The sequence below is a fragment of the Haliotis asinina genome, chromosome 16, assembly GCF_037392515.1.
Source record: "Haliotis asinina isolate JCU_RB_2024 chromosome 16, JCU_Hal_asi_v2, whole genome shotgun sequence".
Taxonomy (NCBI): domain Eukaryota; kingdom Metazoa; phylum Mollusca; class Gastropoda; order Lepetellida; family Haliotidae; genus Haliotis; species Haliotis asinina.
Window position 1 is genome coordinate 34,111,022 of NC_090295.1, and position 12,117 is coordinate 34,123,138.

At 40.8% G+C, this 12,117-nt stretch overlaps 2 protein-coding genes across 2 annotated transcripts; both read right to left on the minus strand.

Annotated features, from left to right (window-relative positions):
* Positions 1-578: 578 nt before the first annotated feature.
* LOC137267908 (uncharacterized) lies at positions 579-5,192 on the minus strand. The gene is made up of 4 exons (XM_067802351.1): positions 5,083-5,192; positions 2,833-2,907; positions 1,790-1,891; positions 579-930 (listed from the first exon to the last, which is right to left on the minus strand). The coding sequence occupies exons 1-4, from the start codon at positions 5,122-5,124 to the stop codon at positions 682-684; spliced, it is 468 nt and encodes a 155-aa protein (XP_067658452.1). The 5' UTR covers positions 5,125-5,192; the 3' UTR covers positions 579-681.
* Positions 5,193-7,990: 2,798 nt separating this feature from the next.
* LOC137267742 (uncharacterized) lies at positions 7,991-11,904 on the minus strand. Its single transcript, XM_067802191.1, has 4 exons — positions 11,863-11,904; positions 10,453-10,527; positions 9,375-9,476; positions 7,991-8,194 (listed from the first exon to the last, which is right to left on the minus strand). Exons 1-4 carry the CDS (start codon positions 11,902-11,904, stop codon positions 7,991-7,993), a joined length of 423 nt encoding a protein of 140 aa, XP_067658292.1.
* Between the last annotated feature and the right edge of the window lie 213 nt (positions 11,905-12,117).

Below are 12,117 nucleotides of genomic sequence, written 5' to 3' on the forward strand. Positions count from 1 at the left end.
ACACTTAAAACATTCTCTCAATGAAGCTGCAAGTCTGCACCCAAACATCTCGTATATTGCGCTGCCCATTTAACAACGGAAGTCATTTACTAAACCATCGATAGTCACACACACTACTATCGATGCATCGATAGTTTCTGCCAATTGCTGTCGGAGACTCAACAATTGCAATCCCTCGATAGTCCGATGCATCATTACATTCCCATAACGTACTGTGAGAGATATACCCAGTGCACAAAAGCAGACGTAAAGGACTAAAGGATAACTACACTCTTGCCGCATGATATCTGATGACAATGTTGTTTCTTTGTTTGGCATTCTAGAAGTTGTGGAGATGACAAATGACTACAACTGTTATGGACATACAACTTCGGTATCCAGTAAATGTCATCAAGCAAGTGTCATCGTGGAAAAGACGTGTTATCAAATTTCACGAGGTCATATACATCTAAATGGACGTCAAGTGCAAAGTTTGGATGACGTCAAGTTGAGAGTGAATCTCAATTACTAAAATATCACTTTGCATGCACATAATATAGACAATGCAATGTTCAAAACCACATAAGTCATCCAGATCAGGACGTGTTGTTCAAAGACATTTAATGAACCATTTAACATTTTCAAAAAAGAAACAGCGTCGTCGAGGGCACGGTCTGTTACAACATAACAATGGTTCCGCTGTTATGACTTGGTTACAGTGTCTGCCGTTGGACCCTGCGTAATCGGAGGAATTGTCTGACCCTTAGTCGTTTTTCCGGTACTTGTCTGCCCCTGAGTGGCCGTGGTGGTCTTTGACGGATATTCAAGTTCATACAAGTTGTTCCCAACACAGCTTGATGTAGCGGCGGCATCATTGTAAGTTATGTCAGTTTGCACAAGGCTTGTCTTTACTATGTGACGGTTGTCTTGAATGAATCCAATCAGTTCATCCTGAAAAATGCAGGGTCATGTAATAAAACGATTCTATTTTCATTGTCTATTGTCGCCGCACATAGTAATATCCGTGATGCAGGAAGACGGTTTGTACATGATCATATCTGGACGGGCATCTCGGTAAACGTTGAACCGTACTGCGTCCAAATCTCATTCCAATGAAATCATGATGTTATGAGTGTTGCCTAGCTGTCTAAGTGTTTGCTAGACACGTCGAAGACACTACTCGGTTCGACATTTCTGGTATCTCTTTCAGTGATGTTGCTGAAACCCAACTCACTCAGTCATTAATATCAGTCATATCCTGTGGGACACAACGAACCATCTATTTTTTATCTACAAAAACACTGCACAGAGGCCCCGTTGCTTGAGAAAAGCGATACATTCTCCATTGTTGCAACAATGGGCCCCAAAATCCTACGCGTTTCAATCGAAAAGGTTGTTTTACAGTGCTTTACTGCATCGGGCAAATGTGAGACAATCTAAGCACATGTCCCAATAGAAACATTAAAGCAAATCTATTTTAAATTATTGCTCGTAACTCGTTCAAACATTTCTTTTTCAGTTTGATCTTCTGCTTTTATTGAAAGAGCACCATATTGTATGTGTTTTTTATTTGTTAATATTTTTCCAAAACAAACAATGTTGACTGATGTTTTAATACATATTAGCAGAAGATCCTGTTATTTCATCAAAATATTTACTTGGTGAATGCATGGTAGATATAACCATTTACAGTATGTCTACTTATATTTATTATCGTTCATGTCAATTAACGTGCTGCAAATAGACCTTACTTCGGGTCCAAGTTACATCACCACCACCACCACCATCCCGTTTCAAATGTCAAGATTACCTGTAGTTTTGTTCTGAGATTTTTATCTCGGATCCTGGTCCTGAGGCTCTCGTCCGTTCCCACAAAGTAACAGCTGAAGATGTTCTTTACCATCAAGAGTTTCTGAAAGAAATGTGTATGCTTACATAAGTCAGATAGATGGATAATGGCCACACTAGTGTCTTCGCCACTTAGAGGAGCAAATTTAACTCCCGACAATGTAGAACAAACATGTTCTCTTGCCTGTTGCAAACGTACGACACTGTCAGTGTGGCTACACTACTTCAAGATCGATATGAGTACTCCGTAATACTGCGACAGTATGATGCTTTCCACAGTATTAATATCCTCGTCCTCAAATACATGCTCCCTGTACTCGCATCTGGTATTAAAAAGCAAAATACAACATTCTGGCTCTTTTAAAACAGTAAATTAAACTAAACATCAAATATAACTGTACAGTACTGAGCGATAGAAAAGATTATATTGAGGCCGATATCATCTACACGAAAGTACACATAAAGCTATCTGACATATTTGAGGCGACAATAATTTGCACTAATTTTAGATAAAAACTCAGACATCCCTGAACCCACCCGACAATCAAGTCTTACCTTTCTGAATCAGGGTAATATTTAGTGATGTATTGAAACTGTCAAATCACAGTGTTGCCCGTGGCAATACACCAATAAAAACTTGAACTAGCTGATATTAGATTTCTTTAAAATTCCAATTGTATCATTAAACGAAAAACGGACATTAGTACGAAAGCAAAGCATTGCATTTTCTATTTGTGGTTGCCACAAAGTATAGTACAGTGCGCACATAATCACTTCTCGCACTGTCACGAAAGACGAATCAAATCTGGACCAGAAAATCCATTGCTTGACATCGTGGACATTGATCTACGCTATTGCAATAAGATGGCATACACCAAGTCAACTCATATCATTCGGGTTCTCACTTCTTTGACTCGGTTTAAATCGTTCAAAACACAATGAATTTATCAAACGTCCAGAACGTTTTTTTCCATGATACACACTGTTCGTCTTCTGATTACTTACCGTGTCCGGATGGTACTCAAACAGATACCCATTCCGATGGGAAATTTCAGCATTGGAAGTAAACAGGAACTGCCCCTGCAATACAAAGTCAGAAATGCGTGAGTTATACACTGCTTTGGACCTTTCACTTCATAGGTCTTGTATACACTGTGTTCATGCATCTTTACATAAAAATAACAGCAGCAGTATCATGTCAATAAACACGGAGTACCGACGATGTGCGTTGTGAAAGTAAAGAATTTACTATTAACGCCCATCATCCAATCCCAGTATAATTTTGAACAGCGCACCGCTCCATGCATGCATAGCTGTAAATACACATGGATGTAAAGGCGAGATTCTATGGATGTTAACTTACGTTAACGTGATGTTTGAGACTAAATCGTTACTCCTTTCCCGATGTCAACGTCTTTGGTTTGATGGACACGACGTTTTGGGGTATGTTATCATACTTATAAATGTCAACGACACATGCTATTTGCATGGCAGGTGTAGGAAATTATCTGGAAATAATGAAGTTTCATTGTAGTTAGATTTATTTCCCTTCCAAAGAACAATGGGGTATCAGGGTCTTTCAAGCCCTCACAATTCGTTCAAGCCCTCACAAGGTTAGTGTTCTTCATGCACATCAGAACCCGCAATCGGTTCAAATCACAGATCTGCCTTATCATGTTTCTGAGTTTGTCAGCGCCAAACCCTAGGTTGTAGGGTCACCCAATTGATAAAGGTCATCGATAGTCCCTCCCACATCCAGGTGACACAACAGACTCAGATAACTGTTGTCAAAGAAAGATGGAGACACTGACCAGGAACAATTCTAAATAACATTATAAAGAATGTCACCCAATGGAAAACTATCCTTGTTTCACGAGGCCTTAGCTACCTTAAAAGTACCTTTCATATGTGGCTCGATTCACTTTAAACCTTTTTTCTGGTTTTGTCTCATTGTCTCATTGTAACTATTCAAAAATATGTCCGTACAAAACGGTATCCTCTTCGTATACCCTTACACTCAGTTTCTTTCATGGGGATCCTGGATAGGAATTATTAACCAGCAATGTAACGGTCTTTGGTCATTGCCACAAGCAAGCTATGGATTTTTGGTCGAAGTCACTAGCAATCTAATGATATTTGGTTGAAGTCACCAGGAATCTAATGATATTTGGTCGAAGTCACCAGGAATCTAATGATATTTGGTCGAAGTCACCAGTAATCTGATGATATTTGGTCGAGGTCACCAGCAACCTTATTATTTTGGGTCGAAGTCACCATCAGTCTAATGATCGTTGGTCGTAATCTCAAGCAATCTAATCCCCTTGGGTCGTAGTCACCATCAGCCAGATGATCTTTGAGCGTACTCACCAACAACCAGGATATCCATTTCGTGGGAATGCTGGATAGAACGTAGCTAAAGTAATGATCTTTGCTCGTTATCACAAGCAGCCTAATAATCGTTGGTCGTATTCACCAGCAACTTAATGATCTTTGGTCGTACTCACAAGCTCAGGGAACATAAACAAACATCGAGGGTAGATGATCCCATGCCACCACTCGTGGTCTGTGAACAACTTATAGACTTTAGACAGGGAGAGCGAGCGAATAAGGTATTCTCCGCTCTATCAATATCCGTGCAATATTAAGGTGAGGAAGAACAGAATCGCGTATCAGCGTATCACGCATAGCAGACCTTTATCATGACATCGATTACAAACACTTCACAAACAGCATTTGGATAAGGTAGTGTTTGTTGTAAAAGACGTTCACAGATGCTTGTGTCAGCCCTCAAATTTAACACAACGGACAAGGGTTGTTTTATCAAGCCCCATGATCCAATATAACGGACTCTTACAATATCTTAATATGATCTCTTTGGCTTGAGTCTGTGCACTTTGCATTCAAAGGGATTCAAACTGCCAAGCAGAAAACCTTATCGATCGGCTGGCATCTCATAAAGCTTACAAGACATGTTTGAATATTTTACCGTAAATATAAATTTGCGTAAGCAACTGCTTGTTTGTAAGCATGTTGCATAAATAATATTGTTACAGCCCATGTTTAATTGTAAATAATATGGTAATGTTAAAATATGCATATAGAAGTTTGTTTTCAGATGTGTATGTAATGGACTGCACATCGAACGTGTTTTCGTCGATAAATGGTTGGAAAAGGACAATACTACATTAACGTGTTAGTCACTCAGTCTAGTATAGTCATAACAATAGGTGTTTTTAAAAAAATAGTTAAACTTACCAGTGCCAGGGAAACACTAGAGAGAAGAATCGGCAGCAACATGGAGATTATGGTTGTTTGTACTGAGGCTTAAATGACGACCTGAAACTGTGAACTCTTTGATCGCTGATAAACGGAAATAGTTGTGGACGTGGGAATTAACATGTGCCAAGATTCCAGAAGAATTCTTGTCAACAACACAACTACACCTAGCTGTATGGTGGAAATACAGTCATGACAGGAGTATTTCTCAGAGTTAGTTATTTTCTGGGTAACCGTATTCTTTGTTACTGATTACAAAATGGGTCTGTAAAGCAAACAAAAGCAGCTACTAGATACATGTACATATATGTATATACTTCTTACGAGTGTGCATTTTCTGAAATTTGTCTTATAACTGATTAAGTGATCGTTATTTTTGGTTACAATGCTTGGAGTTTTGAGCGATGAGTAGTATGCTTCACATTTCGTAACAAGATAATAGTGTTTTAGTGGCACGCCTTTGAGTTACTGCTTTAGTGTTGCCTCCGTTTGGTGTGTATTGACGTGGTAAATACGAGTCGATCGCGAAGGTTCAGTGCTTTGCTTTAATGCTCAAGAATCAGTGACTGTGTATATATAAGTCCGTTTGTTGTGTTGACGACACACACACGGAGTTACACACAGAGTTTTCCTGGAGTCGTGCCATCATTGGCCTACATCCAACACAGTGGTGCAACATTCGGTGCAACTGTTTCTTACTCTCAAACCATGACGTTGGTGTGTTGATTTTATATTTGTGACCCATTGCTTTAGGTTTGACTTAGCTGCATTGTACTAGAAATCTCTGTTGTGAATCTTTGTATGTTGCTCTTTGGTCAGTACATAATATTGGATATTTTAGATTTGTTTGTGTTATATTTTGCTGGTTCTGAGGTGATTTCTTACACCTTTTGTCACGGCAGATTATCAACCGTAGCATACTGCATATGAATTGTTGACTGATGTTTGTACAGCTTATTATTTATTATTATTCAGCTTATACAAAACAACTTTTTAAAAGAAGGGCTGACTGTACTTTGTTATGTTCATTGATGTATTGCCGAGACAACAAAAACACAGCAAGTTAGGATGAAAGCTGACTGGTCACTCTCACTCTACACCTCCTCAGTTCAACACGACTAGTAGTTACAATGGTCTAATCGGGACAACTTGAACTGTATGTCATAATTATGTCCATTCATAACAGGTATGAATGAAAAACAACGCATTCATTGCTCTTCATTATCCTTAAAAAGCAATAAGACAACGAAAAGGTTTTGTCACCAATTGTAAATTGATCATATGAATGTCAGCAGAGAAAACGACGAGAAGCGCAATGGAATGGCATGATTGGAATCAGGTGACTGGTTCATAATAGGTACCACAATCCACCCACAAGGTCAGGTGCTACTCCACGAAGTTAAAATGACGCAGACCACGCCAGTGAAGACAAGATGGGGAGAAGGGCCACTGACACGTTCCAGAAAATATGTCAGGGAGGAGTTCGAATTTTCACAGGACATGGCCTGCATCCTCCAGGTGCTAAAATCAGTTCAATGAGAAACGGAATTAATAGACAGACAGTTTATTTCGGTTCTTTCGGAAGCCAGTAACGGAGAAACGGAAACCACGTTTGAAAACACGCGAGTTTGACAATAATGCAACCTGAACACATCGCAACTTGGGAATCCAGACATGTACATCATGTTTCTGGGTTCATTCCTTTTCTGCCATCCGTGATAAAGAAAAGAAAGTTTCGGTAACTTAAATATCAGTTTTTAAGTTTTGGGTTTGGTTGTTCCGCCGAAACAGTATTCCAGCTTTATGGCGGCGGTCTGTAAATAATCGAGTCTGGAGCCGACATGCCAGCATGATGATTGATCGACGCAGTTGAGATAGCATGTAGCATCAGCGAACCGGATCAGCCGATCCCGTTTGTCGCCTCTCACGACAAGTATTGGTTGCTGAAGACCAATTCTAGTCCGCATCTTCAAGAGGAAGTGAATGGAGCCTTCAGAATGCAGGAATTGCGCATGCATAATTGTTTATATTTGACCTCTTGATAAATATGTGCCATTAATTTCACTACACATGAACCACATCAGCAACAAAAGACATAGAGTACCTACCTACATAAAATGTGAAGACGTTTGCAGTGAACTGGCGTCAACGTCAGGTAGTCTAATCATGATGGCCCGGTAGATTACTTTGATAAGAACAGCTACTGTAGGTGCTCCATAAGTACAGGACTGTCCAGTATTTGGCACATGCCTTTTTCTGTGAACCAGTCAAAGATTTTGCGCCTCTGTTTTGCCTGTTACGTCCTGGGGAGTCTATATAATTGAGACTTGTTGCTCTGTGGCATTGATGTGTCATATCTTATTTGACGTTTTCTACAATTCTTACGTTACATTGTGATGTCTCTAATAATTAGCCCTTATTTCTCACGGTGTCAGCTTGTTAACCATTGCTACAGCTACCGCATCAGAAAAAAAGAAATTGCAACGCGCAGTTCTACGAAGTGAATGAAATTCCTGTTTAAAATTGCCGAACAGGATGTTAGATAAAAGACTTCCAAATATATTTTCTTCGGCGACAATGCCGTTTCCATACGTCATATCAGTCAGGCTGAAGCGAGTGAGTGAGTGAGTGCAGATTTACTCCACTTTAGCAATATATCAGGAATGACAAGGGCTAGGGACACCTGTCATAGGCTTCACAAATTATACCCATGTGGAGATTACACACGGCTTGATGAGAGAACACTTTAGGCCCATCAGGCTAATTCTTAATTATCATGGTACAACACATGCGTTAACAATGAACATCGTACTGTCATACTGTCTTTAATCAGTACCAAACATTATCGTTCTGGCATATACATAGGACTTTGTTCATACATTCGTTATTATGTCCACTGAGATTTGGTTGCAGTTTCAGCAGTTGTCTGCCCCTGCGTGTAGGCAGCGCCATTTGCTGGGTATTTCATCTCGTAGAAGTCTCTGCCGACGCAGGCAGAGGTGGCAGCGATGTCTCGGTGTGTGATATCTGCCTGCACGAAACTGATCCGTGTTAAATGTACGTCACTGCGGATGAAACCCAAGAGCTCGATCTGAAAATACGCGATAGAGATGAATCGACGAACCATGCATCACAAAGGGGCGTTTGTGGATGAAAACATTCTGAACCTACCACTAAATCCCACAGGCTCAATCAGAAAATAACTGAGTTCCATCGATTACTCATACGTCATAACGGGACCACCGTGGATCACATATCTCTAAAATAACCGGGGTCAGTTGAATCCAAAAAGGAGAAAAATGGCTTCAGTGTTACGCTACTTTTTGCAAAATTCCAGCAATACCAAGGCGGGGGACACCAGGATTAGGCTTGAATCATTGTACCCATCTAGGGGATCGAACTCTGATCTTCGGTGTGACGAGTGAACGCTTCAACCAAAAAAATAACTTCAAGGTCAGCTAGAGAACTGCTAACAAGTATACCTCTAACGTCTTCAAATGCGCTCAAAGAAGATTCAACATTGATATTCTGGTTTGATTCTTGCATGTAAATTCACCTTCTCATATCCATAATTCCAGTTCCAAATTTCAAGTCCATACCGTACTGTCATCAGGGTATTTGATATGAAGATATGAAGATAGCCATCAACCGGGGGTTTAATGATGTGATTTACTGTTACAAAGGCTACCCTTAACTGAGACATTAGAATAATCGGTGACTGTCATATCAGGATAATCATTAATTGATATTGGGGTAATCTTCAAGTGTGATATTATAAACTGTGATAATAGGAAAATCATGACCCCAGCCGTTACGATCATTAACTATGCTATTATGATCACTACTATAGCATTACTATGCTATTAAAGTTATCAGTAACTGTTCTACTACGATATTCATTAATTGTGGTACCGCTAGCTGTACTAATCATAGACTGCCGTAAAGCGTTGAGACATCATAATGTACGACAACGCAGAAGACTGTTAGACGGTACTTTTGGACCCCGGCGTTCGGAAAGCTTCATTTAGATGAAATCAAGAAATTGTGTATGGCATATGGTGCTGTCGAAACCATTAGCACAGCCGGGCGAATCTGGCTTCGAACCCACGAACAACACAGCGACATAGGCGCATCTCACGGCCAGAGTATACACGATACGGAAACAGCAAATGGATTTCAGTTTCCAGACGAACTTTTGACAATTACAGTCAACATATTTTGGTCGGAATGTATGTGCTGCACAACTATGCAATGCAACGCTGTACATGAACCTGCAGTTTGCTGCGTCTCTGCTTGTCAGTGATGATCTTCGAGAGGGTGTCGTCAGTTGTCATGAAGTAACAACATTGAAGATCTTTCACGATAAGGAGATCCTGAAACAAAGAAATAGATAAACGTATCCTCTTTACAAATAGTTCAGCCAATATCCGCGTAGTTTGAAAAACATAAACACACCGCATCAACCTTTCGCCTTTATGGTTAGACCTGTGACATTCCGGGTTATAATTTGACATCAGTAATCTCTGCTTGTCATAAGAGGCGACTGAAGGGGTCGAGTGGTCAGACTGACCGACTTGGCTGACACACGTCATCATATTCCAGTTACGTGCATGCTGTTGACTGGATTGTCCGATCCAGATTTATTACTTCCATATCGCCGCTAATGGTGCACCGTGCCGTTTATTAACACGCCACCCAACCAGGTGTTGAAAGCACGACAAGAAGAAATATTGCCAGTCAAGTTGGCTTTGACTACATGGTTGCGGCTTTTCGTCCAAAACATGTTACGACAAGGATTAACTCACCAGCACTGACCATTGTTGTGTCCAGCCACCGGATCAACGCAGCTTAGATCGGACATTGCGAGTATGCGCTCTCGCCCTACATCCAGTCAAAGCGAGTAATTTTCCTGCAACGTCAACTATACCTTTCCAGGCTTGGGTAATCTTTAGCTTAATGCGGTCGCTTGTTATGCCCAAGTCCAGGGTTCTATACCCAACATGAATACAATGTGCGAAGCTCATTTCTGGGGTCCGCCGCCGTGCTTTTGAAGGAACATTGCTGAAAGCGGCGAAAAACCATACTCCCTCCCTGCCTTTTCAGACCACATTACTGGACTTACAACACACTGCATTTTGAAAATTTGGACCCTGTCTGGTTAGTACATACATGCTCAGAGGGTCATTTGGCCTGTCTATCTATCTCTGTGTGTGTCTGTGTGTGTGTGTCTGTGTATCTGTGTGTCTGTGTGTCTGTCTCTGTGTGTGTGTGTGTGTGTGTGTGTGTGTGTGTGTGTGTTGGAGGGGGGGACGATTGTTCTGTTTTATTCTGGATATGTATTGCACTCACACTGTAGCTGTGATACTCAAACGTGTAGCCTCCGTAGGTGGAGACATCAGCGTTGTTACCCATCAGGAACTGACCCTGAAACATCAAATGCCATATTTGCAATACATTACCTTACAAGTGTAATCGCAAACTTCAGAATGGTTGCTGAAGCGTTTAAACGTCACGATGGAAGTCCGGCTTCACTTCCCCACATGGGTACAATATGTGAAGCCCATTTCTGTTGTCCATTGCTCGAATATTACTAAAAACAAGTAAAACTCACTCAATCACTCACGCAACAAAGCGTTAGCGTTCCATCATTTTGGTTAGCTTGGGAGGGAACATTACATAACAAGAGTATCCTGTCTTAAAATCCTATTTATGAATGGTATCAATGATTAGATCTGAGATCAATATCATCATATACTAACCAGTCCTAAACAACAAAATGAGAATAGTGTAGTTACAGACAGCGTAAAACAACTTTAGGAATCACAGGAGCGGAGTAACAGATGCATTATGAGTTCAAACTGATACATTTGCAGCGATATCAAAATAGCATTATGCGCACAAAAATAACAAACGATGTTTTTATTAAGGATATTATAATGAACGCATCATTTCAAACAAGCAATTGGAACATGTGATATGGACTATATACAGGCGTGAGTACCTATATCAACCAAATACGAGCATTCCAGACTTCACTTATAACATTATATCATTTTAGATATTCATACTTAACACCATTACACGAGGGTGGTGGGTGCATCATATTGTCACTACGGGCAAAGGTTGGTCTTCAGACATGGCTTCCTTCATGAAAGAAGTCAGACAGAGTCTTCGAGAAGCTTGAGAAGGTACTAAGTGAGACCTACACACGAGTAAGTACCCCGCTTAAAAATAAGACTTTGTGATAAGGAAAAGGCGGTAGAATTAGTTGGGTAAATGGGAGCAGAATGAGACTTCAACCTTGTGAAACGGATTTGATTTAGATTATTGACAGGGACGGGATAGACACTTCTGTGAGGTACCTGCAATGTATCAAGTGAGGGAAAGTTAATAGAATTAGATGCACAATGTTTGGGATTAGCGCAAATGGCCATACGAACACCTCGAGATTGTGAAGGAACCGACAAGTGTTTTCCAAATACCTGAACCAAAATGGACATTCGTCGTTTAGGTGGGTGCATTACATCAGAAGCCCAGATCAGGCTGGCAGTGGAGGATGGATATCAGGAATCTACTTTGACATTGTGAGTAACAGAAACCGACATGCGTAAAGCCCAGCCTCTAGACATCGTTGACGGCTTAGAACAGCATGACTGGCCATGTACCTTGCCCAACATGGCTGACATAAATGGCGCCGACGCGTATCTCTTGTAATACTAAAGTTTGCAAAATATTTAAAATCTGACAATCCCAACTTACAGAGGCTAAACAGAGGCAATAGAGAAGACAGATCTTCTGCATGGCGGTGACAGGAGGTGGCAGGTAATGTCTTCAGCTCAAACACGTTTGGACATCGGTGCGCTGGGGAGACCAGGAATGGACTTCAAACATTGTACACACATGGTGAATCCATCCCTGGTCTTCGAGCGGGCGATTAATCAACAGGCTAACCCATGGCCCCCAAGCTTATTTGAAGGTCGGTCCGTATGCTTCATGGTACGGAATTTTACAGTG